Consider the following 27,254-nt stretch of genomic DNA (forward strand, 5'->3'; position numbering starts at 1 on the left):
GTTGCTTCACAAATATTTATTGCAGAGGTGTGAAGAGTTGTCGAGTTCTATTCCTGCCCTGCGGTGAGTGCTCTCCAGTCTCAGCAAAGTTGTCTTTACAGAAACAAGTTTGACACCTTCTTTATCTGCCCGGGCCTGTTCGGTGCCGTTCTCTTGTCTCTCTGGAGTTTTCTTCTCACACATTCTGTACAGAGCCACCAGCGAGAACACAGTGAGGGTAATGACCATAAAGGTGATGACAATTGGCATAGCCAGGGTTAGTCAAATTTACCACATAGATATAATCCTTCATTGGTACCTGCACGTTGGCAGCAGCCGCCAGCACATAAGGATGTGAAGTAGAAATCGTAACTGTATCACTATGCTAGTGAGTGAGATTTAATGTGTACTGATTTGGCTTTTCTTCTAATTTCCATGAGCCACGTGCCTCATAAAAAAAGGCAAGGCTAATCACCGGGTTTTCAAATTAACTGGACTAAGGCTATCGTTTACTTGTACCTGCAAAACCAGTCCTGACAACCCACGTCCTGACCACTTTACTGTCTCATTGCTTACTTGTGAAAAATTAACAGGCTTAGATGAATTTGAAATCAAACGTCCTCTGGGTCCTCAGTCCCGATAATGTAAATCTGTCCCATTCTGATATGCTGGTGCCTCTAATTTACAGGGGGCCCGGTACAAACTCAAAACATCTCCTGTGGTCATTTTAGAAACCTTGCATGTTGGAATGTCAGCAGGAGGTTTCAAAGCAGAATTGTGACTTACATCTTGGTGTTCAAGACCTGGAATGGAAATAAAAGTGAAATTGCCCTGAACAACCCCTCCCTTCTCTTGCTGTTGATAAAACAGGTGAAACTTCTCTGACATCGTTAGACAATTGTTAATTGGTGTGTTAGAAACACATACAGGAGGGGTCTCAACAAAATACTGTTGTGTTTAATTTAATTTATTCCAATCCCTGTTTTCCAGCACCTGACCTGCTGGTGGTATCTGTGCACCACCTACCCAGTGTGTGTCATTGTTGGAGAGAGGAACTTCAGGATCCCATCATGTTAGAGGTCTGAAAAGAGGTGGATCCACGATGTAAGCCCAATATACATGCTCTCCCTCTACAGCTGGAATCATGTCAAGACATCACAAAAGAAACACTTACTGCATTATTGTAGGAGATAATAGCCAAATAGGCAAAGAAGGTGTTAACTGGAGTGAGGGGGGCGCCTGCAGCTGCCATCCATCAACAAAAACTGTGCGAGCATGTGGGATCGGACCAAATACAAGTACGGTCTGTGGCCTGATGTCACAGACATGCAGATTCTGCAGCGATTTACATTTAGGCATGCCAAAAGCTGTGCTGTTAAGAAAATCAGATAGCACAGTTTGCAAGGACATAGATCGTGAATAAAAAAATAAAAATCAGATTTCACAAATGGTACATAGATGACACATGGCTCATTGCCTATTAAGACCTGAATATGCTCTCTGCCTTTTTTGATCAGAGTAACCATCAATTCTAGAAGCTGAGTAATAGTTTTATGGAAAGAACTGGGAAAAATATTCCATTCCAAATATATCAGTCTGTTTGCTTTCTCATCATATTGCCCTACAATAGCCACAGGTTGTCAAAAATCTGCAAGTGTAATCGAATACAGTCAGCCTGTAGGGTTGTCATAAACTTGTACATCAGAGTCGCTAAGCCCATTTTGGCTTTTGTATTTATCGGATATGTCCATGTCTATGTTTATTGGAAATCCTGTTTCAGGTATGTCTCAGTGCTATCAGTGTAGTGTTGGCTTTACCAGATACTTCAGCTGCCCGTACTAGCAGAAATACAGCATCCAAAATTTCCTTGGAGATTTCTTGCTTGCAGCAAGCAGATCTGCACCCTCTTCCCCCGCTTTCACTGTTTTAGCAGCAGGCAGCCAGGTTTTTCCTTTTTTTTTTTTTTTCCTTTCTCTTCTTGCTGCAGTTTAAATACAGCCAAGGCCACACAGGTGGCCTAATCACTGGTACCAAGTGGGAGCTGCCAGGCTCTGGCAGACTCCTAGGTTACAATCACAGAATCACAGAATGTTAGGGATTGGAAGGGACCTCGAAAGATCATCTAGTCCAATCCCCCTGCCGGAGCAGGAACACCTACGTGAGGTTACACAGGAAGGCGTCCAGGCGGGTTTTGAATGTCTCCAGAGAAGGAGAATCCACAACCCCCCTGGGCAGCCTGTTCCAGTGTTCTGTCACCCTCACTGAGAAGAAGTTTCTTCTCAAATTTAAGTGGAACCTCTTGTGTTCCAGCTTGAACCCATTACCCCTTGTCTTATGCTGGTCCCGCAGGTGTTTTGCTGTTGCTGCACCACAGCACCAACCACAGCAATCCCAGCACGTGGTGTCCCCAGAGCCGGGGCCGTGCCTGACCCCACCTTGCCGCAGCAGCCTGGAGCCCGGCGCGTCGCTGCTCTCGGCGGGAGATGGAGCCCGTGCAGGTATTGATCCGGGAAGAGGGAGGCGGGATGCTCCGGATTCCACAGGAGATGCCTGGCCCGTCACCAGCACAGTGAGGACAGATGGTCCCTGCAAGCACAACATTTTCCTTAAGAAATCAGGGGCACATGTTCACTCACCTGCCCACAGCTGCCTTCCCTGCACCCCGAGCCTGCACAGCTACTGGGAAAAGGACCCACCCAAAGAGCAGCGCCCACCGACTGGTCAGGCTCGGGGCAAAGCCGAGAAACAGCCACGAAGAGTTTTGGAAGCTGCCGACTACCCAGATCTTGCTCCCCTGTCCCACAAGGGGGTAGCCGGTGCCGCCAGGGCCGGATCCAGGGGGGCCCGGGCGGGTGGGCCACGGAGCAGCGTGTCCGCGTTGCACGGGGGCCACGGGGCGAGGCGGGGAAAGGCCGGAGCGCCGGGGGGAGCCGGGCCCTAAGGGGAGTCCGGGGGGGGCCGGCAGGGCTGGGGGGCGGCCGGCGGAGGGGAGAGCACGGGAGAGGCCGTCGGGGCCGGGGTCCCCTCCCGGGGCCGCCCGGCGGGGGATGCCCGCGGCCGGGGAGCGCCGGGACCCCGCGGGGGGGCAGCGCCCATCCCCGTGCCGCGGGCCCGCCGCCCGCCGCCCCTACCTGCGCCGGGGCCGCGCCGCCAGCCCGGCACGGACAAAGGCGGCGCCGGGAGCCGCCGGCAGCGTCAGCCCGGGAGGGCCGCCCGCCGCCGCTGCAGCACGGGAGCTGGAGTCCTGCCGCTCCGCCCCGCCCCGCCCCGCTCCGCTCGGCTCGGGGGGGCGGGCACCGGGGAGCACCGCTGTGGCCTGGTGGCCCCTGGCCCTGCCCCGCAGCCCTGGCCCCGCGGGGCCCCTGGCAGGGAGTCCCGGCACCGGGGGCACCGGCACACGGCGGGACGCGCGGGGGGTCGGGCAGGGTTGCTGTTGGCAAACATTCCTTCGCCTTTTCTAGTCGGCCGTGTCCCATCTCCCTCTCGGAGGTCAGAGTCATCACTGTGTGTCCCATCAGCGTGAAAGCCACAACCCCAGTGGCAGCACCAGCCAGGCGGCCAAGTGTTGATTCACATAATGTGTCTGCTCCTGCCTGCACCCTTTCCTCTGACTGGGAAAAACAGAAAAGATAATTCGAGCACTTTGAACTGCACTCCTAGAGTTTTGCAGCCTTGCTTGGTTCTGCCCAGGTTCCACCTGGCCATGACATTTGTGCCCACATGAAACAGCAACAGTGCATAATGGCCCAAGTTCCTAACAAGTTGTGGCATCCCAGACCTCATCACCTGGAAGGCAGAAAACATCAAATAGTTCTCGGTTGGGCTGACAAACAGGTGCCTCGGTGCCCCTCAGCAGAGAGTCTCCTGTGACAAGCCATCATCATTTCCTTTTTGACTTCTAGCGTGTCCTGCCACTGCAGTTCCTCCCTGCAGAGGTTGCTCAGAGGTGACTTCGGCTGTTAATACACCATATCCATTCCCATTTGTTCTGCAGGAGGGAGGAGAACGCAGCAGAGTTCTGCTCGTGGGTGGACAGGACAAGCACCCACCGCTCTCCCAAGATGGCACTGACCAGCCGGGGCTGTGCCGGGGGCTGCCGGCCGTCACTCCATCAGCTCCCTCGGTAGCTTCCCCAAGCAGCGGGAGGAGTGGAGAAACCCACTTTGACCCTGGAGATGTGGTGAGTGTGGGGGAGACCCCCAGGTCCTGCCGCAGCCCCTCAGCCCCTGCCCTGCCCCTGTCCGCGCTGGGCAGCCCTGCCCGCCGGCCGAGGAGGGGGTGCTGCCGGCGGGTCCCGCCGGAGGGGCCGGGGCGCAAAGGGGTCTCTTCCCCACTGGAGCTGCTGGCAGGGACAGAGGAAGAGCAAGTCACCAGGAATGGAGGGGACAGGACACAAAGCTCTGCAGATTTGGAGCTGCCCACCCGTCATGGCCACAGGGCAGCTTGTCCTGGAGGTTGTCCTCGTTCTCCAGGCCACCCAGGGCTTCTTTTTTTCTTATTGGACTCTCTCAGTCCTCCATCCAGCTTTTTTACTGTTCTTATCCAGATGGTTTGCAGTCTCTGCTGACAATGCTTCCTCTTTATCTCTGATACTGGTCTTCAAGGCCCTGTCACGGGCCATTCAGTGATAGACTCGTGATGGTTCATTTACGTTGATCTCGAAGCGCAAAATTAAGGCGACCAAAATGTCAAGGGGTTATAATTCAATCAAACAGTGTTAACCTTATTAATTTGCCCATAAAGTGGCACGCGATAGAGAAAGTGGAGAAATGGAAAGAAAAAGGGGGGAAGGGGATAATAGCTGCCACCACAGGTCCAAAGGTGTCCCTGTGGTACCAGGTCCTGAAGCAGCGTCCTGCCGGTTCTCCGTCATGATCCGTGGTCCTTTGGTGGGGAGATCTCAACGACGTTCAGTCAGGAACCATCTTTTATGCTTCTTTACCTCTCCCTTTCTCCCATGGATTGAGGCCAATCTCCGACTTTGTTTCGCAATCCAGACTTAACTGCACAAGTCCCCGCTTCGCTTGGCAGAACTTGTCTGCGCCTGCGTCGCCTTGTGTTCAGGGGTCTCTTACTTGTCTGCTGGGTGACCTCAAGACCCTCTGCGAGCCTCTGCGCAAGCTCCTCTTCGTTGGCCTTAGTAACAGGGAGGAGGTGGGGGCAAGTTTGGCTGAGGGAGCAGGTGAAATCCATCTTCTGGACAGCAGATATCGTTACCTGTAGTCCCAGGTCGGAGAGTCCTTGCACAGTTCTTTCTCTCAGGGCATCTGTTCTCCAAGTCCCTGATGGCAATGTTGAGGCAAATACTGTTGGATAGTGTGAGACCCGTGAACGGGAAGTCCTAATTCTAACTGCTCAGCAGCAGTGATGTGAGACTGGGGAATGATCTGGCATGGGGGGCAAGGAGGCCCAATGGCAAGAAGGGGTTAAACTGTCTGGAAGTGAACCCCATCTAAGGAGACTTCCTGGGATTGAGAGCCCTCACCTTCCCCTTGGTGAGCAATTATTTCTCCTGGATATACCCTGGAGTGAGCCCTTGCCCCCACCGGGCAAGTGATGATTTCTCCAGGGTGCCCTTGGGGGAGAGAGGCTTCTCTTTGAAAGAGGGCATGTGGGCTGGGGATCATTATTCTTGTGTGGTTGTGTGGTGATAATATCCTCAAGTGGTACATCAAACCTGCAGTTTGTTAAATGTTCTCAGAGTGCTGATTGATCTTGCATTACTTCCCCCCCTCACTTGCCTTGGTTTCTGTCATTTTGTTCCTGTTGCAAAATAAAGTTGATTTAAGCTTCTTATTTGCTTGAAGTCATTTTGGGGTGCCTCTGTGACATATTTAAATGGGTGTATTTGGTGGGATACCAAAAATGGAGAAATTATTCCAGAGGTACAGCTGTGATCTTTCCACACCATTCTGTCCAAAATTGGGGCACAGAAGAGAGGTGGTTCAGTCACTGAGTGGCCGTAGCCACGTGTGCTGTTCTTCGTGCTGTTCTCTGTGTCATCCTGTTCGCCAGCTTAAAGCAGGTACGAGAGCGGCGCAAATATTATAAACAGTTGGAGAGATGCGACAACTAGAAATAGATTGTTTGAAAGCGGAGATACGGGGAGGGAGAGAATGGACATATTTTTTAGAACAAGAGATTGTGTTAGCACAACTGGGGAAGCTCCCCCGTGTTGCCCAAAGCCAGAAGCTGATCGTGGGTGTGGATCCCAAGCATCGGGAGGTGCGACCTCTTGTTGGAACAGAAGCTGATGTGCCACTAAGCGACAATGAGACAGGAGGGTGCTGGAGACCTGGTGTGTTTTCAAGTGACAGACTGGATGCTGACTAGTTTTCAGGGACCATATTTTAAGTTAAATGTCTCAAAGTGAGTTTGCTCCTGTCTCTGAACAGTGACGTCACTCCTTGAAGACCTGCCTTGCTATGATCCCCTGGAAACTGCCCAGCTACAGGCAATAGGGGACTTGCCTGGTTACAAGCAATCACCTTCACCTGCCGAGGCACATGCAGTGCTACACGGGACCAGCGTGCTGGCACTGAGAGTGTGTGCAAAGGTGCTTACCGAGCAGTATGTGTCATTGCCAGGGGAAACTACATCCCAGAATATACCCCAAATGCCTTATAAAAGACTGTATGACCACGCAGCACGAGCTCACGACGCAGAGACCCCAGCCACTGACCATCCTCATGTGTGTACCTCTCAGGGACATGAGGGACAGTCACCTTGTGAGTGACAAACAAGCTGCCTTCCTGAGACGCACTGCCCCGCCTACTGAAGCCGACTGGATCCTGGATCCATGGTGGCAAACTTTCTCTTGCAAAACTGTTCCGACCGCCTGCTAAGTTTCCTCCTTTCCTGTCTTTTTCTCTCTGCCCTATCACTGTCTTCTTCATAAGTGCTCAATAAAGTTCCCTGGTTAAGCAGCATCTGACCTCGTTTGTGTCTCAATCTCACTCCGGCTGATATAAACGAATCTCTCTGGCTCGCGGCTTCCTGGACCAGACCCCAACATTTCTGGCGTCATGGGCAGGATCACCTGGAAGTGAGAGTGTCATCTGTTTTAAGTGTGTACTTCTCAGGAGGGAAGGGGTGGACCTTTGTGTAAAATTTATACTTATGTGCTGCCTCCCTGAGACGACCTCTGACCCTCCACCCCCACTTCGCTTGTCAAAACCTGCTTGTTGAACAATCCCTGTATGCTCCAAAGGGACCCTAATGGGGAAAGTGTGTGCCCTTGGCTGAGGGGCTGCATCTCTCTTTTCAAGAGATGTAATTTGCCATTGAGCGCAATTGGGCATCACTCAGAGGCCAAGCCCAGCCCCTCCCAGCCCCCAGTATTATACTGAGGTCAAGCTGGAACATGAGAGGGTTTAGCCTCTGCCGAATTTATTCTTTTAAAGCAATAATGCTCAAAGACCCTGTGAAGAGAGATTTCCCAGAATTAAATATGCGTGACAGTGATACCATCCCTGCAGGCAGGGATGGGCTCTATAACTTTTTAGACAAATGTAAAGCACGACCATCAGCACCCGGTATAAATTGGGCACAAGATGATTGGCATAACTTGCTAAGTGTTACTGACTGAATTAGCATCCTGCATAGAAATGCTAGACTCCAGTCTGGAAAAGGGAAAGCCATCATATATGCCGTGTTGGGTGCCAATCTGGTGGCAGCTGTAGAAGCCAGGGAGTGACAACGCAGTGCTCAACCTCGAACTATACAGTCCTTGCAAGCCCTTGTTCAGTCCTTGCAGGGACAAGTAGAGGATTTAAAGTGACAGTTAGAACAAGAAAGAACCCAAGCAAATTACTTACAATCTGCTCTTAAACAACAGCTTCTCACCGGCACAAGCTGCAGTGGCTGCTCACATGCTAACAGGGGAGCTATATACTCCTGTGAAGAACTAGAAGAGACAAAAAAAAGAGGTGCAGTGCTAAACTTGAGATGTTGTCTTGAACAAGTGTAATTGTGATCCGTTTGCATATTTGAACTTGGTGTTTGGTTTGCTTATCTGAGATCAGTATTTTAGTATGCATATTAATATTTGGTACAAAAAGAAATTCATTTTGGGAGATAATTACAAAATGGGAACTGGTTCCTATACTAAAGTACCATCTTGCTCCCCCTAAGGATGCATCCTTACACATTAGAGTAAATTTGAGGGGAGAAGTGGCCTGAATATGGGATTTTGGGTTCTGTATTGCAGTTGGTGTTGCTCTGCAGAAGTTTGGAAAAATGAGGTGAAGTCCAGTACTGTATGTTAGCTTGTTCTACTTTTTACATAATAATTTGAGATCGTAAAAGAATGTAAGCTGTTAATCTCTGCTTTGCTTGGAACTTACGTACTAGTTGGAAATATGAAAAGGAAAACTAAATGCTGTGAGGGGTGTGAAATTGGGAGAGGTTGTATTGGAGGGCAGCCAGAGTGTGGACTGATTTGGATAAGGGGGTGAAGATAGTGGGTTGATGTTTAATGTGTTGCTTGTTGACACCCTTGAGAGGTTGTGGAGAGTGGATGGGACTGTGGGAATGACTATTTCTCAATTAATTGCATATGCATAATAGAAGGAATGAAATTGAAAAAAAAAAAAAAACAACAACCAAACCAAAAAAACCAACCAAAAAAACCCCCAAAAAACAATGAAAAGAGACATCAAAAGCCAAGGCCTGTGCTGTACAAGTTGAATGAGGCACAGAAATGACCTTACAATCCTTGAGATTGTAAAGAAGGTATGTATTTACAGCACTGGACACACGGAGGAATAATTTCCACCTAAAACGTGTGCAAATTTTCAGTAGCTGTGAGCTTAGTTAAATGCTGTACAGTGTTACATATTCATGAAAGTTCTAGGAACGCCTATACATATCGATAACCTGTCCCCGAGAAGGCGGTTCTTATTACAATGAGTTCCGGGAAATTATTTCCACAGTCTCCACCTTTGGCCCCTCCTGGTTGCGCCTGCGCAGTGACCGTGAACTGGGGTCGTCTTCTCTGTACACGTTCACCTCTGGCCTGGTGTGCTGAGTTGGCTGGGACTCAGACTGCTGAGTTGGTTAGAACTGGCGTATCTCCTGTGCTGTGCCCAAGTTTCAGTTATCTAATTCACCCAAGGATGCGCCAAGGATGCACCCAAGATTTTGTCTCTCTGCAATGCCTGTAAAGTCATCAGTGAACTTTTGTTTCTCTTACAAGAAGTTACACAAAGCCAAGCAAAGATAGGCAATTGTAATGTGGGTTAAGGGATCTAAGTGTTGTGGGTTAAGGGTTTGCTCTCTAAGTGTTAGCTCCTTAAGTGTTAGTTCTCTAAGTATTAATTAGTTAAGTGTTAATTAGTTAATTCGCTGTGTCATGAACATAAACTTCAGGCCTGTGTTAGGCTGCAAGTTAAACTTGGCCAGCTCATTGCAATAGAGGAGGCTGCCAGGGCCCAGCAGCTCCCACTTAGAACCACAGAATGTCCTGAGTGGGAAGGGACCCACAAGGATCATCGAGTCAACCTCCTGTTCCTGTATATGACAACCACACAGGTCACACCATGTGTCTGAGGACGTTGTCCAGTCTCTTCTTAAACACCGTCAGGCTTGGGGCCGTGACACTGGCTGCCAGGGACACTGTTGGCTCATGTTCAACTTGCTGTTGACCAGAACCCCCAGATCTTTCTCTGCATCCTCCAGAGTGTCAACAGCTCCCCCCAGTTTGGTACTAGCCATCACATCACCTGCATGGCCTTGCCTGTATCTAAACTGCAGCGAGAAGAAAAAACCTCACGGCTCGCTGCTAAAGCAGCAAAACAGGGAGGGGGGTTGTGATTTGTTTATGTTTTTATTGTAAGTGTCCTTCTTGGGAACCAGTTCTTCACAGGATTAGACAAGAAATGCATGTCATAGAGTAAAAACTGCCTATCTTGCAGGCAGCACTTTTTCAGAACTTGCATTGACAGGGCTGCAAAACATTGCCCATTTCTAGCAGAAGGCTGGAAGGCTGGGAGCTGCTCGGCTGGCAGCACGGTGCCACTGGGAAAGCTGTAGCAGGGTCTTGGCAAATGCCATTGCACTCCCTCTGCAGTCTTACCTGGCCGGTTAGTTTGTGACGGCGTCAAGTATCTCCATATTCAACTGCAGTTATTTCTGTGACTGTCACGATAGTACCCACAACCCTGATGAAAATGAGGTTCCAGTCTTACAGAGTAGCAAACAGGATTGTTTGCATCCTTTGAGGTTACTTACGAATTCAGAGGGAGAAGTTTGCATTCCATTTTATAAATCCCATAGGTAGTGAGGGCCTAAATAGCAAAGACTGTGATTCTTTGGTGAGACTTGTTTTTATACAACTATATAGATACCTGGGACAAACGTAGAGGTCTTAATTAGTGTAATATATTGTATACTTTTAGTCATTAGATTTATAATCTCCTATACTGTCTTGCATTCTCTGGTTTTTAGTAGGCTTGTCAGGAGACTTTGCATTTCTTTCAATTGTAGTTGTTTTCTCAAAGCACTGTAAACTGTATATTGCTTGAAATCCGCTGCTCTCCAGCTTTGTCTCTGAATCATCAATCTATGTTTTCATTTTTATCTGGTGGATGAACTGCACCGGCAGTACACGCTAGAAATCACAAAAGGAAATGATGATGGCTTTTCATGGGGCCCCTCTGCTGAGGGGCACCGAGACACCTGTTTGTCGGTCCAACAGGGAATTATGTGACGTTTTCTGCCTTCCAGGTGATGAGGTCTGGGATGCCACAACTTGTTAGGAACTTGGGCCATTATGCACTGTTGCTTTTTCATGTGGGCACAAATGTCATGGCCAGGTGGAACCTGGGCAGAATCAAGCAAGGCTGCAAAACTCTAGGGGTGCAGTTCAAAGGGATGGGTGCTCAAGTTATGTTTTCCTGTTTTTCCCAGTCAGAGGAAAGGGTGCAGGCAGGAGCAGACACATTATGTGAATCAACACTTGGCCGCCTGGCTGGTGCTGCCACCGGGGTTGTGGCTTTCACGCTGATGGGACACACAGTGATGACTCTGACCTCCGAGGGGGAGATGGGACACGGCCGACTAGAAAAGGCGAAGGAATGTTTGCCAAGAGCAACCCTGCCCGACCCCCCGCGCGTCCCGCCGTGTGCCGGTGCCCCCGGTGCCGGGACTCCCTGCCAGGGGCCCCGCGGGGCCAGGGCTGCGGGGCAGGGCCAGGGGCCACCAGGCCACAGCGGTGCTCCCCGGTGCCCGCCCCCCCGAGCCGAGCGGAGCGGGGCGGGGCGGGGCGGAGCGGCAGGACTCCAGCTCCCGTGCTGCAGCGGCGGCGGGCGGCCCTCCCGGGCTGACGCTGCCGGCGGCTCCCGGCGCCGCCTTTGTCCGTGCCGGGCTGGCGGCGCGGCCCCGGCGCAGGTAGGGGCGGCGGGCGGCGGGCCCGCGGCACGGGGATGGGCGCTGCCCCCCCGCGGGGTCCCGGCGCTCCCCGGCCGCGGGCATCCCCCGCCGGGCGGCCCCGGGAGGGGACCCCGGCCCCGACGGCCTCTCCCGTGCTCTCCCCTCCGCCGGCCGCCCCCCAGCCCTGCCGGCCCCCCCCGGACTCCCCTTAGGGCCCGGCTCCCCCCGGCGCTCCGGCCTTTCCCCGCCTCGCCCCGTGGCCCCCGTGCAACGCGGACACGCTGCTCCGTGGCCCACCCGCCCGGGCCCCCCTGGATCCGGCCCTGGCGGCACCGGCGCTGGGAAGGGCTGGGCTGGGGCCGGGCCGGCTGCTCAGAGCCCCGGGACACCCCTGCACATCTGCCTGCTGCCGCTGGGGGGCAGTGCAGGAAGGTTCGGCCACTCGGGGGCCTCCAAACCCTTTCTTTTTCGTGGCTCTTTCTCGCCTTTGGCGGGAGCCAAGTGGGTCAGTTGGCGATGCTGTTTGGGTGGGTCCTTTTCCCAGTAGCTGTGAAGGCTCGGGGTGCAGGGAAGGCAGCTGTGGGCAGTGGAGTGAACATGTGCCACTGATTTCTTCATGAAAACGTTGTGCTTGGCAGGGACCATCTCTCCTGGCTGTGCTCGTGACAGGACAGGCATCTCCGGTGGAATCCGGAGCATCCCGCCTCCCTCTTCCCGGATCAATACCTGCACGGGCTCCATCTCCCACCGAGAGCAGCGACGCGCCGGGCTCCAGGCTGCTGCGGCAAGGTGGGGTCAGGCACGGCCCCGGCTCTGGGGACACCGCGGGCTGGGATTGCCGTGGTTGGTGCTGTGGTGCAGCAACAGCAAAACACCCGTGGGACCAGCCAGGCTGTCGGTCCGGTTGGTGCAGAGTGTTGTGGGAGAGACGTGCTTTGAGACCCAGTGCGGTGCAGGGTGCTCCCATTCCTGTCTGCTGAACTGCACCACGGGCTGGGCCAGACCTTGTGTCACGGTGCTGTGCCCAGCCCCAGAGGGCGATGTGGTTTGTGGTGCGATGGGGAGACAGGGCACCACCTCAGCTGCTCTGGCATAGGTCCCTAATCTAGCACAAGCAGAGCAAACCTGCCTTTAGGCCTCTAATCTTTGCCCCTCTCCCAGCACAGCTGGTGGGGTGTCCCGCCACACAGGGCGGCAAGTCTGAGCAAGTCCCAAGTGCCCTGGTGACTTTGCTGTGCCACCCGGCTGTGCCACCGCCTCCCTTCTGCCCTCGCCCTTCCCTGACAAAGATGCTCTGAGATCCCCCAGTGCTGCCCTCGGGATGCCAGAGCCCTGGTGCCAGTGGGTCCCTGCCCGGCAGCAGCAGAATTTCAGCAGAAGTGTTTAGCAAACATACAGTGTGACGTGCTGAGACGAGCATGCTTCTTGCTGCAGATGTCAGTGACGTTTGAGGACGTGGCCCTCTACTTCTCCCCTGAGGAATGGGCAAAGCTGTCGGGCTGGCAGCGGCAGCTCTACCAGGAGGTGATGCTGGAGAACTACCAGATGGTCGCCTCGCTGGGTGAGGACTCTTTCTGGTGATGTTGGGCTGGGGTCAAGCCAGAATTCACCTCTTTAACTGAGCTGGAGCCCTTGAACAGGAAAATGCAGCTCTCTCCATTGCTGCCTGAGTGGTGGTGATTGCAGGTTTGACCCTGCCAGGCAGCCTCCTGTGGAGAGCGGTCCTGGAAGAGAAGATGGGGTGGGATGGGATGGGTCTAAACCTCCCTGGGGCAGCTTTGAGCTGTTCCCAGGCATCCTGTCTACAGAAGAGTGGCCAAGGTGACGAGGGCGAGGCGAGAGGGGCTGCAGGTGCAGGGACGGGGGGGCTGAAGCCGCAGCCTGGCAGGGGCAGGAGAGAGGAGCGGGGTGGGGGGGATGCTGGGGCTGTGGGTGCGGGGGCCGGTGCTGCTGTCCCGGCAGTGCGGGAGAGGGGGCTTCTGTCTGTGCCCTGGACAGGCTGGGCCAAGGTCAAGCCAGAGATCATCTGCAAGATAGAGCAGGAAGAGACACCGTGTGTGCCAGAGCCCCCCGGGGAGTGCCAGAGGCACCAGACCCCTGTGCCAGGTAAGTACCAGGTTTCTCACGGGGCGGGGTGGGCAGTTAAAGGAGCACTGTCCCCTTGCCCGGGGTGATCCATGTGCCTGAGAGGGTGCGAGGCTGGCAGGGTGCCCATGCTGCTCCCCAAGGGAAGGGCTCCCATGTTGCCATTCTGTTTCCAGCAGTGACCCCAGTCTCTCCTCCCCAGCAGCCGTCAGCCCTGGGACGCAGACGGAGACCGAGCGGGTTCCTGAGGGGCTGCCAGGACCCACCGCACTGCTCCCGGGGATCCCAAACCCTGACATGAGCTGCCAGGCAGGCTCGGCCTGCAGCCAGCCAGGCGGGAGCCAGGGGCTCCAGTTGGGGCTCCCCCGTCCCTCCTCCCTTCCAGACCCCCAGCCATTAGAGAAGAGGCGTCTCAGGTGCCCGAAGTGCAACAAGAGCTTCAAGAACCAGATGTTGCTGGATGTCCATGTGCGGAGCCACATGCGTGAGCGTCCCTTCCACTGCACTGACTGTGGCAAGAGCTACATCTACAAGCACCGCTTGCTGAATCACCAGTGTGTGCACAGCGGTGAGAAGACTTTTGCCTGTGTTGACTGCAGCAAGAGCTTCACAGAGAAGTCGAGCCTCATTATCCACCAGCGCATCCACAGGGAGAAGGCTTTCACCTGCACTGAGTGTGGCAAGCGGTTTGTCCGGAGGCAGTACCTGCTGAATCACCAGCGCATCCACACTGGCGAGAAGCCATTTGCCTGCACTGACTGTGGCAAGCGGTTTGTGCTAAGGCCAAACCTGCTGAAGCACCAGCGCATCCACACTGGGGAGATGCCCTTCACCTGCGCTGACTGTAGCAAGAGCTTCAGGGATAAGGCGACCCTCGTCATCCACCAGCGCATCCACACTGGGGAGAAGCCCTTTGCCTGCACCAGCTGTGGCAAGAGCTTCAGGAAAAAGGAGACCCTCATTATCCACCAGCGCATCCACACCGGGGAGAAACCCTTTGTCTGCACTGACTGCGGCAAGAACTTCAGTGTGAAGAGCCAGCTCATCATTCACCAGCGCGTCCACACCAGGGACAAGCCCTTCACCTGCACCGACTGTGGCAAGAGCTTCAGGGCAAAGGTGGACCTCATCATCCACCAGCGCATGCACAATGGGGAGAAGCCCTTCACATGCACCAACTGTAGCAAGAGCTTCAGGGATAAGAAGACCCTCAACATCCACCAGCGCATCCACACTGGGGAAAAGCCCTTTACCTGCACCGACTGTGGCAAGAGCTTCAGGGCAAAGGAGACCCTCATCATCCACCAGCGCATGCACACTGGGGAAAAGCCCTTTACCTGCACCGACTGTGGCAAGAGCTTCAGGGCAAAGGAGACCCTCATCATCCACCAGCGCATCCACACCGGGGAGAAACCCTTTGTCTGCACCGACTGTGGCAAGAGCTTCAGGGTGAAGAGCAAGCTCATCATTCACCAGCGCATCCACACCAGTGACAAGCCCTTCACCTGCACCGACTGTGGCAAGAGCTTCAGGCAGAAAGACTACATCATCATCCACCAGCGCATCCACAGTGGAGAGAAACCCTTCACCTGCTCTGATTGCGGCAAGAGCTTTACCCAGAAGTCGGGCCTCATGACGCACCAGCGCACCCACACTGGGGAGAAGCCCTTTGCCTGCACTGACTGTGGCAAGAGCTTCAGGTATAAGGCGACCCTCATCATCCACCAGCGCATCCACACTGGGGAGAAGCCCTTCACCTGCACCGACTGTGGCAAGAGCTTTGTCCAGAGGCAGAATCTGCTGACGCACCAGCGCATCCACACTGGGGAGAAGCCCTTCGCCTGCACTGACTGTGGCAAGAGCTTCAGGGAGAAGAAGACCCTCATCATCCACCAGCGCATCCACACTGGGGAGAAGCCCTTCGCCTGCACTGACTGTGGCAAGAGCTTCAGGCAGCAGAAGCAGCTGAAGAGACACTTGTGGCTGCACCGTGGCTCGGGGGTTTTGCCAGTGGGTGGCCGGCAGGAGAAAGGGAGCCTTTCCCCAGCAGGGGGGCAGGCAGAGGCCAAGCCCTTCCAGTGCGGTGTCTGCGACAAGCGGTTTTGGAAGGAGAGGCTCATGCTGGCTCACCAGCGCACCCACGGCACCCCCAGCCTGCAGCCGCCTCCGCAGCCCAGCACCCCCTGAATCTGCTGCTGAGGGGCCCGTGGGCACCAGGGGCTGCTGTGGGGGTGGCTGTGGGGGATATCCTGGTTTTCTTTGGGATACAGTAAATTTTCTTCCTAGTAGCTGGCATAGTGCTGTGTTTTGGATTGAGAATGAAAACAATACTGCTAATACATGGATGTTTTGGTGGTTGCTGAGCAGGATTTTTCAGCTTCTCATGCCCTGCCAGCTGGGAGGGGGCACAGCCAGGACAGCTGCCCCAAAGTGGCCAAAAAGCTATTCCTTATGACATCATGCTCAGTTTAGAAACTGGGGGGAGTTGGCCAGGGGCACCGTGGCTCAGGGACGGGCTGGGCATCGGTCAGCGGGTGGTGAGTGATTGTGTTGTGCATTGCTTGTTTTGTATATTCTTACATCATCATCATTGTCATTATTCCTTTCCCCTTCTACTACACTGTCTTCATCTCAACCCATGAGTTTTACACAGATCACTGGATGAGCCCAACTGAAGTTTTGTGTCTATCATTTAGCTTTTAGAAATATGTTTTAAATAGAAAGAATTACTTAGAATTATAAGCTTGTGGATTTTTTTAGTATACTGTCTGGTTTGCATTAGTAGGTAATTTTGCTGAAATCATAAATGGTGTGTTGTAAAGTTCCTCTTATGTTCACTGAACTCGTGTCTACTAGAGCAAATCAAAGCAGATACAAACCATCAATGTACACAAAAGGGAGAAACACCCCGATGTGGCAATATGTTGAGATCTGGCTTGTGAGAAACTGCAGAAGTTGACGATCGTGAGAACAAGTGCTGGGCCTACATGCTACATGACAACACCAAGGACAAAAGAATAGTGTGTGATAGATAAAAAGGCATTTATGGCAGTAACTTTGGTGGGAACACAAAACACATTGCTTATGTAATGACTAACTAAACAAATCAGCAAATGCTTGAGCAAGCACCATAGCAAGTATAAACGCAAGTCTGAGTTTGTAATAAATGCCTCTCATTGCACCTTACCGGGAGTCCGTGCCTCATTCGCTACAAACGGCGCCCTGAGCAGGGACTTTCAGTTCGACTGTAAAGGAAGCTGCTGTTTGGTAGCGAAGCCCCCTTGAACCAGGTACAGGAATCGCAGTGCACCCATCACCGAGGAAAGGTGAGCAATTGGGAACCACGGGAGGGAAGATATCCCTAGAACAAAGGCAAAGCCTAGATGTCCTTCAACCTTTGTTACGAAGGCAAAATCAGGACATATCAGGAGTACGATTAGTGACTTTATTAGAATGGATTGCTGATTATGTGCCAGACTTTCCTACGAGTGGTACATTTCAGTTGGAGGCATGCCACAAAGTCCGACAAGTATTATACGAACAGGCAGCGACTGGAGATAGTGCTGCTTGTGAACATTTATCTACTCGGGGGAAAATTATGAGTACTTTAAAAGTGGCTCAGAAGGGAGTAGCTGCACAAGTAGTGGCTGGCTGTGAACCTTCTGCTCCTCCCTCGGCAGGGAAGGAGTGGGATCCTGTAGATGTATCCGTCAAAAATGCACTGACCATGGATGCAGTAGCGGAGAAAGGGCTGGCTGATAACGAAGTCTCACGTGTACGCTACAGTGAACGCTTTTGACAAAAGATGGTTTGTGGGAGTCGCCCAGCAACCCTCTTGATCCTGGCCCGATGGACCTGGAGTGAGAGCCTGATTTATTCCCCCTAGATGATACTTTGCAACTGAAACTAATTTAACCATGTGGGATAAATGTAGAGAAGAGGCTTTTAAAACAGGTGACTGGAAAGTGTTTACGGCATGCCCTGTGATCTACGGTGAACGGCAACCTCTAGACTTTCAACAGGTATCGTATGAAATTGAAAAGGAATTGCGAACATTAGTTAAAGAAAATGGGGTTACTTCCTAATTTGTTGTGAATTTTTAGAAGCGTTAAGCTACTCCTACACACTTACTCCGCATGACTGCCGTTCTTTGTTGAAAATGATCTCAACCACTACTCAATATACTGCACGGCTATCTGATTTTCGGGAGAACTGTACTACAGAGGCTATTGATAACGCATATTGGCAAAGAGGAACTGGTTACAGTCATCTAGCTGGGGAATGTGCCCATGCTTTGCCGGAGAATCAAGTTGCATATCCCAGAGAGATATATAGTGTAATAGCAAAATGAGCAATGAAAGCAATTGGGAAATTACTGGTGGGAACACAAAATATATCGCTTATGTAATGACTAATTTAGCAAATCAGCAAATGCTTGAGCAAGCATCATAGCAACTACAAATGCAAGCCTGAATTTGTAATAAATGCCTCTCCTTGCACCTAAAAAAGAGAGTCCATGCCTCATTCACTGCAGGAGGTGATGCTGGAGAACTACCAGACGGTCGCCTCGCTGGGTGAGGACTCCCTCTGGTGATGTTGAGCTGGGGTCGAGCCACAATTCACCTCTTTATCTGAGCTGGAGCCCTTGAACAGGAAAATCCAGCTGTCTCCATTGCTGCCTGAGCGGTTGCGATTGCAGGTTTGACCCTGCCAGGCAGCCTCCTGTGGAGAGCGGTCCTGGGAGAGGGGATGGGGCGGGATGGGATGAGATGGGGCAGAACAGCCCCTTTCAGTGTGAAGGGACCTAAATGCCCATCTAGGCCAACAGTGCGACACTTCGGGGCTGACCACAAGTGGCAGCGTGTTGTTACAGGTGTTGTCAAAACGTCTCTCAAACAGGAACAGGCTTGGGGCATCGACCTCCTCTCCAGGCAGCCTGTTCCAGGGTTTGACCACCCTCTCGGTACAGAAATGCTTCCTCACGTCCAGTCTAAACCTCGCTGGTGCAGCTTTGAGCTGTTCCCAGGGGTCCCGTCTGCAGGAGAGTGGCCGAGGTGACGAGGGCGAGGCGAGAGGGGCTGCAGGTGCAGGGACGGGGGGGCTGAAGCCGCAGCCTGGCAGGGGCAGGAGAGAGGAGCGGGGTGGGGGGGATGCTGGGGCTGTGGGTGCGGGGGCCGGTGCTGCTGTCCCGGCAGTGCGGGAGAGGGGGCTTCTGTCTGTGCCCCGGACAGGCTGGGCCACCGATAAACCAGAGATCATCTGCAAGATGGAGCAGGAAGAGACACCGTGTGTGAAAGATACCCCTGCGGACTGGCAGAGGCACCAGAGCCCTGTGCCAGGTGGGTACTGGGACTCTGGTGAGGGGGTGGAGTGCTCAAGGTGCACTGTCCCCTTGCCCCAGGGGATCAACGAACCTGGAAGGGTGCGGGGCTGGTGGGCTTCCTGTGCCGCTCCCCATGGGGAGAGGTCCCACGTCCCCACCCTGTCCCTGGCGGTGACCCCAGCCTCTCCTCCCCAGCGGCCGTCAGCCCCGGGACACAGAGGGAGACCGAGCAGGTCCCAGAGGTGCTGCCAGGCCTCGCCGCCCTGCTCCCGGGGATGCCAAACCCGGGCGGGAGGCATCATGGGGGCTCGGCCTGCAGCCAGCCAGGTGGGAGCCAGGGGGCCCAGCTGGGGCATCTCCACCTCCCCTCCCTCCCAGACCCTCACCCATTAAAGAAGAGCCCTCCCTGGTGCCCTGAGTGTGAGAAGAGCTTCAAGAACCAGACGGCGCTGGATGTTCATGTGTGAGCGTCCCTTCCACTGCACTGACTGCGGCAAGAGCTTCATCTACAAAGAGAACCTGCTGAATCAGCGGCAGGTGCACAGCTGTGAGAAGCCCTGCTCCTGCACTGACTGCGGCAAGAGTTTCACCCACGGGCCAATCCTGCTGATGCACCAGCGCATTCACACTGGGGAGAAGCCCTTTGCCTGCACCGGCTGTGGCAAGGGCTTCACAAGGAAGTTGACCCTCCTCATCCACCAGCGTATCCACACTGGGGAGAAGCACATGCTTGAGCAAGAGCTTCTCAAAGAAGTCAGCCCTCAGTTTTTGGTCTCCCATCCACAACAGGGTTGCTTCACAAATATTTATTGCAGAGGTGTGAAGAGTTGTCGAGTTCTATTCCTGCCCTGCGGTGAGTGCTCTCCAGTCTCAGCAAAGTTGTCTTTACAGAAACAAGTTTGACACCTTCTTTATCTGCCTGGGCCTGTTCGGTGCCGTTCTCTTGTCTCTCTGGAGTTTTCTTCTCACACATTCTGTACAGAGCCACCAGCGAGAACACAGCGAGGGTAATGACCATAAAGGTGATGACAATTGGCATAGCCAGGGTTAGTCAAATTTACCACATAGATATAATCCTTCATTGGTACCTGCACGTTGGCAGCAGCCGCCAGCACATAAGGATGTGAAGTAGAAATCGTAACTGTATCACTATGCTAGTGAGTGAGATTTAATGTGTACTGATTTGGCTTTTCTTCTAATTTCCATGAGCCACGTGCCTCATAAAAAAAGGCAAGGCTAATCACCGGGTTTTCAAATTAACTGGACTAAGGCTATCGTTTACTTGTACCTGCAAAACCAGTCCTGACAACCCACGTCCTGACCACTTTACTGTCTCATTGCTTACTTGTGAAAAATTAACAGGCTTAGATGAATTTGAAATCAAATGTCCTCTGGGTCCTCAGTCCCGATAATGTAAATCTGTCCCATTCTGATATGCTGGTGCCTCTAATTTACAGGGGGCCCGGTACAAACTCAAAACATCTCCTGTGGTCATTTTAGAAACCTTGCATGTTGGAATGTCAGCAGGAGGTTTCAAAGCAGAATTGTGACTTACATCTTGGTGTTCAAGACCTGGAATGGAAATAAAAGTGAAATTGCCCTGAACAACCCCTCCCTTCTCTTGCTGTTGATAAAACAGGTGAAACTTCTCTGACATCATTAGACAATTGTTAATTGGTGTGTTAGAAACACATACAGGAGGGGTCTCAACAAAATACTGTTGTGTTTGATTTAATTTATTCCAATCCCTGTTTTCCAGCACCTGACCTGCTGGTGGTATCCGTGCACCACCTACCCAGTGTGTGTCATTGTTGGAGAGAGGAACTTCAGGATCCCATCATGTTAGAGGTCTGAAAAGAGGTGGATCCACGATGTAAGCCCAATATACGTGCTCTCCCTCTACAGCTGGAACCATACCAAGACATCACAAAAGAAACACTTACTGCATTATTGTAGGAGATAATAGCCAAATAGGCAAAGAAGGTGTTAACTGGAGTGAGGGGGGCGCCTGCAGCTGCCATCCATCAACAAAAACTGTGCGAGCATGTGGGATCGGACCAAATACAAGTACGGTCTGTGGCCTGATGTCACAGACATGCAGATTCTGCAGCGATTTACATTTAGGCATGCCAAAAGCTGTGCTGTTAAAAAAATCAGATAGCACAGTTTGCAAGGACATAGATTGTGAATAAAAAAATAAAAATCAGATTTCACAAATGGTACATATATGACAGATGGCTCATTGCCTATTAAGACCTGAGTATGCTCTCTGCCTTTTTTGATCAGAGTAACCATCAATTCTAGAAGCTGAGTAATAGTTTTATGGAAAGAACTGGGAAAAATATTCCATTCCAAATATATCAGTCTGTTTGCTTTCTCATCATATTGCCCTACAATAGCCACAGGTTGTCAAAAATCTGCAAGTGTAATCGAATACAGTCAGCCTGTAGGGTTGTCATAAACTTGTACATCAGAGTCGCTAAGCCCATTTTGGCTTTTGTATTTATCGGATATGTCCATGTCTATGTTTATTGGAAATCCTGTTTCAGGTATGTCTCAGTGCTATCAGTGTAGTGTTGGCTTTACCAGATACTTCAGCTGCCCGTACTAGCAGAAATACAGCATCCAAAATTTCCTTGGAGATTTCTTGCTTGCAGCAAGCAGATCTGCACCCTCTTCCCCCGCTTTCACTGTTTTAGCAGCAGGCAGCCAGGTTTTTCCTTTTTTTTTTTTTTCCTTTCTCTTCTTGCTGCAGTTTAAATACAGCCAAGGCCACACAGGTGGCCTTATCACTGGTACCAAGTGGGAGCTGCCAGGCTCTGGCAGACTCCTAGGTTACAATCACAGAATCACAGAATGTTAGGGATTGGAAGGGACCTCGAAAGATCATCTAGTCCAATCCCCCTGCCGGAGCAGGAACACCTAGGTGAGGTTACACAGGAAGGCGTCCAGGCGGGTTTTGAATGTCTCCAGAGAAGGAGAATCCACAACCCCCCTGGGCAGCCTGTTCCAGTGTTCCGTCACCCTCACTGAGAAGAAGTTTCTTCTCAAATTTAAGTGGAACCTCTTGTGTTCCAGCTTGAACCCATTACCCCTTGTCTTATGCTGGTCCCGCAGGTGTTTTGCTGTTGCTGCACCACAGCACCAACCACAGCAATCCCAGCACGTGGTGTCCCCAGAGCCGGGGCCGTGTCTGACCCCACCTTGCCGCAGCAGCCTGGAGCCCGGCGCGTCGCTGCTCTGGCGGGAGATGGAGCCCGTGCAGGTATTGATCCGGGAAGAGGGAGGCGGGATGCTCCGGATTCCGCAGGAGATGCCTGGCCCGTCACCAGCACAGTGAGGACAGATGGTCCCTGCAAGCACAACATTTTCCTTAAGAAATCAGGGGCACATGTTCACTCACCTGCCCACAGCTGCCTTCCCTGCACTCAGAGAGTGTTGCCCACCGACCCAGCCAGCTTGCGGTAAAGGCGAGAAACAGCCACGGAAAAGAAAGGGTTTGGAGGCCCCCGAGTGGCCGAACCTTCCTCCCCTGCCCCCCAGCGGCAGCAGGCAGATGTGCAGGGGTGTCCCGGGGCTCTGAGCAGCCGGCCCGGCCCCAGCCCAGCCCTTCCCAGCGCCGGTGCCGCCAGGGCCGGATCCAGGGGGGCCCGGGCGGGTGGGCCACGGAGCAGCGTGTCCGCGTTGCACGGGGGCCACGGGGCGAGGCGGGGAAAGGCCGGAGCGCCGGGGGGAGCCGGGCCCTAAGGGGAGTCCGGGGGGGGCCGGCAGGGCTGGGGGGCGGCCGGCGGAGGGGAGAGCACGGGAGAGGCCGTCGGGGCCGGGGTCCCCTCCCGGGGCCGCCCGGCGGGGGATGCCCGCGGCCGGGGAGCGCCGGGACCCCGCGGGGGGGCAGCGCCCATCCCCGTGCCGCGGGCCCGCCGCCCGCCGCCCCTACCTGCGCCGGGGCCGCGCCGCCAGCCCGGCACGGACAAAGGCGGCGCCGGGAGCCGCCGGCAGCGTCAGCCCGGGAGGGCCGCCCGCCGCCGCTGCAGCACGGGAGCTGGAGTCCTGCCGCTCCGCCCCGCCCCGCCCCGCTCCGCTCGGCTCGGGGGGGCGGGCACCGGGGAGCACCGCTGTGGCCTGGTGGCCCCTGGCCCTGCCCCGCAGCCCTGGCCCCGCGGGGCCCCTGGCAGGGAGTCCCGGCACCGGGGGCACCGGCACACGGCGGGACGCGCGGGGGGTCGGGCAGGGTTGCTCTTGGCAAACATTCCTTCGCCTTTTCTAGTCGGCCGAGTCCCATCTCCCCCTCGGAGGTCAGAGTCATCACTGTGTGTCCCATCAGCGTGAAAGCCACAACCCCGGTGGCAGCACCAGCCAGGCGGCCAAGTGTTGATTCACATAATGTGTCTGCTCCTGCCTGCACCCTTTCCTCTGACTGGGAAAAACAGGAAAACATAACTTGAGCACCCATCCCTTTGAACTGCACCCCTAGAGTTTTGCAGCCTTGCTTGATTCTGCCCAGGTTCCACCTGGCCATGACATTTGTGCCCACATGAAAAAGCAACAGTGCATAATGGCCCAAGTTTCTAACAAGTTGTGGCATCCCAGACCTCATCACCTGGAAGGCAGAAAACATCAAATAGATCCCTGTTGGGCTGACAAACAGGTGCCTCGGTGCCCCTCAGCAGAGAGTCCTCCATGACAGGCCATCATAGTTTCCTGTTGTGATTTCTAGTGTGTGCTGCTGCTGCAGTTCCTCCCCACACAGCTTGCTCAGAGGTGCCTTTGGCTGTTAATACACCATATCTGTCCCCGTTTGTTCTGCAGGAGGGAGGAGAACGCAGCAGAGTTCTGCTCGTGGGTGGACAGGACAAGCACCCACCGCTCTCCCAAGATGGCACTGACCAGCCGGGGCTGTGCCGGGGGCTGCCGGCCGTCACTCCGTCTGCTCCCTCGGTAGCTTCCCCAAGCAGCGGGAGGAGTGGAGAAACCCACTTTGACCCTGGAGATGTGGTGAGTGTGGGGGAGACCCCCAGGTCCTGCCGCAGCCCCTCAGCCCCTGCCCTGCCCCTGTCCGCGCTGGGCAGCCCTGCCCGCCGGCCGAGGAGGGGGTGCTGCCGGCGGGTCCCGCCGGAGGGGCCGGGGCGCAAAGGGGTCTCTTCCTTCTCCTCCTGCACAGGGCAAGAGTGGAGGTGTCATGCAAGGAATGCCTGTCCATAAGAGGAACAAAACTCTTTTAGGAACCCCTAGGCATAATGTAGCAAGACGAAGCCTAATGTAACAGCGACCTAACAGAGAAACAATAGCTCTATAGAGACTGGACATGAGGCAAAGCGGGATGTCATTGGCTTGCAAGCTGGGGAAGTGGAATGTTCCACTAAATGAGGAAAGAGCTTCATGACTTCTACTGAGTAGCAGCACAAAATGACAATATGCATGTTCAAGAAATTAGATCAAGAATCCGACACTGGGGAGGCACCACAGAATCCCAGAATGACAAAGAATCACAGAATGTCAGGGATTGGAAGGGACCTCGAAAGCTCATCCAGTCCCATCCCCCTGCCGGAGCAGGAACACCCAGATGAGGTTACACAGAAGGTGTCCAGGCAGGTTGGAATGTCTGCAGAGAAGGAGACTCCACAACCTCCCTGGGCAGCCTGGGCCAGGCTCTGGCACCCTCACTGGGAAGAAGTTTCTTCTCAAATTTAAGTGGAACTTCTTGTGTTCCAGCTTGAACCCATTATCCCTTGTCTTACCATTTGTTGTCACCGAGAAGAGCCTGGCTCCATCCTTGTGACACTCACCCTTTATATATTTATAACCATTAATGAGGTCACCCCTCAGTCTCCTCCAAACTAAAGAGCCCCAGCTCCCTCAGCCCTTCCTCATAAGGGAGATGCTCCACTCCCAGGCTGCAAAGACTAGCAGGGACCACTATAGACCCCTGATGAAGCCTCTCAAATACCAAAGAAGGATTTCTGGCAAAGGGTGGGGTTATGTAAATAATCTGAGTTTAATGCATTAACTAAGTGGTAGAAACAAATGTATATGCAATAGGTGTATGTAATAAATACCAAGAAGTGCGAATCACACACATGCTCGATTAGAGAAGCAATCCTCTGAGCGTCCTGTGCGCTGTATTAAAAGTTTTTAACACTTTCTAAACAGTGTTAAGGAGTGTTTTTGACAACTTTACGGTGTCACTCTCCCCATGGGCCCTGCTAGCATCTATGGACTCCCTGGGCTCTCTGCTGGGGGGCAGACCCTCCTCCCTGGGCTCCCTCTGCTCCTTCCTTGAGCCCCATGGGCAGGACCCCCACTGGAGCAGCTGGCAGGGACAGAGCAAGAGCAAGTCCCCAGAAACGGGGGAACAGGTGTAAGAGTTGGTTTGAAGAACAGTATTTGCCTGAGCATTGCCATCAGGGACTTGGAGAACAGATGCCCTGATAAAAAGAATTGTACAAGAACTTGGAGAGAGGCCTGAGGAAAAGAATTGTGTTGTACAGGTCTCTCTGACCTGGAACTACAAGTAGCAATAGCTGCTGTCCAGAAGATGGATTTCACCTGCCGCCTCAGCCAAACTTGCCCCCACCTCCTCCCTGTTACTAAGGCCAACAAAGAGGAGCTTGCGCAGAGGCTCGCAGAGAGTCTTGAGGTCACCCAGCAGACAAGTAAGAGACCCCTGAACGTGAGTCAGCGCAGTGCTCTGGTGTGACTGGTGACAGGACAGGCATCTCCTGTGGAATCCGGAGCATCCCGCCTCCCTCTTCCCGGATCAATACCTGCACGGGCTCCATCTCCCGCCGAGAGCAGCGACGCGCTGGGCTCCAGGCTGCTGCGGCAAGGTGGGGTCAGGCACGGCCCCAGCTCTGGGGACACCACGGGCTGGGATTGCCGTGGTTGGTGCTGTGGTGCAGCAGCAGCAGAACACCTGCAGGACCAGCCAGGCAGGTGGTCCGGTTGATGTGAAGCGATGTGGGAGAGACGTGCTTGGGACCTGGTGCGGTGCAGGGTGCTCCCATTCCTGCCCGCTGAGCCGCACCACAGGCTGGGCCAGACCGTGTGTCGTGGTGCTGTGCCCAGCCCCAGAGGGTGGTGTGGCTTGTGGTGCAATGGGGAGACAGGGCACAGTCTCGGCTACTCTGGCATAGGTCCCTAATCTGGCACGGGCAGAGGAAACCTTTCTAGGCTTCTAGGCCTCTGAGCTTTGCCCCTCTCCCAGCACAGCTGGTGGGGTGTACTGCCCCACAGGGTGGCAGGGGGTGACTTGCAGCAAGTCTGAGCAAGTCCCAAGTGCCGCAGTGACCCTGCTGTGCCACCTGGCTGTGCCACCCCCTCCCCTCTGCCCTCGCCCTTCCCGTTCATGGGACGCATCCTCGTGACACTCCCCCTTTCCATATTGATCACCACGAATGAGGTCACCCCTCAGTCTCCTCTTCTCCAGCTCCAGAGCCCCAGCTCCTCAGCCTTTCCTCACACGGGAGATGCTCCACTCCCTGCAGCATCTTCATGGCTGCGCTGGACTCTCTCCAGCAGTTCCCTGTCCTTCTGGAACTGAGTGGCCCAGAACTGAACACAATAGTCCAGATGCTGTCTCAAATCTTAAACTGTGTCTTGTAAAGTTCTGCTCACATTCACCAGCCTTGTGTCTACTTGGGGAAAACAAAGCAGCTACAAACCATCAACGTTCACAAAAGGCTGAAAGGCTGTGGCAGTTAAGATGGACAAATGACACAGACAAAGTTCTTCTTATGTACAAACAGCAGTCTCCATTTATTGCCACAAATGCTTTTTTATATAGTCTTTATCAACACGTGTCTTTTTTCTATTGGTTACAGGCTGCAATAGTAACATATCATTGGCTAATTTTGCTGTTGTCAATGTTGCTCTTTTACTCCCTTCTTTCTCACAGGAACACCTTAATATCTCCAAGGTCAATCTCTGTTCCCATACCCTCCATCAGGGAATCCACGGACCCGCCGCAGTCCCCCACAAAAGGCCCAGAGGCCACTGCAACACGGCAGGATGGCAAAAGGCTGAACTGATGAAACTCCCAAACAGAACTTCCCCAAAACAGAGCAGAACCAGAATGAGTCTCCGTCCCTGTCTGGCCCGATTCTGCCCCAACTCCATCCTGACTCTGCCACCAGTTGTCAGATCCTGACACTCCTTAAATATGAAGCATGATGCTAGTGGCATGGAATATTCTTTTTGATCAGTCTGGCTGTCAGTCAAGGCCTGTCCCATCTATGTCCCCCTTCCCAGCTGCCTCACACCTCTGGGCAGAGAGCTCAGAGACCTTGGCTTTCAGACAATTGCAATTAAGAACATTAGCTGTGTCCGGGGTGCTATCTTCTTGATCTCGAACTAAATTCAAACAATAACCCTGCTAGCTATGAAAAGGAAAGGTTTCTAACTGCATAAAGAAAATTAACTCACTCTCAGTCAAGCCAGCACATCAAACAATATAAAGAATTGAATGTGCACATCTTTGGCCATAAACTCATATAATCCT

The 27,254-nt window shown here is 53.5% G+C and overlaps 2 protein-coding genes and 1 long non-coding RNA gene across 4 annotated transcripts; 1 reads left to right on the forward strand and 2 right to left on the reverse strand.

The window, feature by feature from the left end:
• On the reverse strand, positions 1–3,479 carry LOC135995109 (proline-rich proteoglycan 2-like). The gene is made up of 4 exons (XM_065646202.1): positions 2,676–3,479; positions 2,415–2,565; positions 766–782; positions 1–184 (listed from the first exon to the last, which is right to left on the reverse strand). Exons 1-4 carry the CDS (start codon positions 3,477–3,479, stop codon positions 176–178), a joined length of 981 nt encoding a protein of 326 aa, XP_065502274.1. The 3' UTR covers positions 1–175.
• Positions 3,480–12,837: 9,358 nt separating this feature from the next.
• Positions 12,838–16,610, forward strand: LOC135988745 (oocyte zinc finger protein XlCOF6-like). 2 transcript variants are annotated; one of them, XM_065634912.1, is made up of 3 exons: positions 12,838–12,910; positions 13,348–13,455; positions 13,637–16,610. In XM_065634912.1, exons 1-3 carry the CDS (start codon positions 12,877–12,879, stop codon positions 15,619–15,621), a joined length of 2,127 nt encoding a protein of 708 aa, XP_065490984.1. In that variant the 5' UTR covers positions 12,838–12,876; the 3' UTR covers positions 15,622–16,610. The 2 variants fall into 2 exon arrangements, with proteins under 2 accessions (XP_065490984.1, XP_065490994.1); XM_065634922.1 differs by having other exon boundaries at positions 13,640–16,610.
• Positions 16,611–19,685: 3,075 nt separating this feature from the next.
• On the reverse strand, positions 19,686–22,814 carry LOC135988968 (uncharacterized). Its single transcript, XR_010606257.1, has 3 exons — positions 22,281–22,814; positions 21,961–22,110; positions 19,686–20,898 (listed from the first exon to the last, which is right to left on the reverse strand). It is a non-coding gene; the product is annotated as an uncharacterized LOC135988968 (long non-coding RNA).
• Positions 22,815–27,254: the final 4,440 nt, after the last annotated feature.

The sequence above is a fragment of the Caloenas nicobarica genome, chromosome 1, assembly GCF_036013445.1.
Source record: "Caloenas nicobarica isolate bCalNic1 chromosome 1, bCalNic1.hap1, whole genome shotgun sequence".
Lineage (NCBI taxonomy): Eukaryota > Metazoa > Chordata > Aves > Columbiformes > Columbidae > Caloenas > Caloenas nicobarica.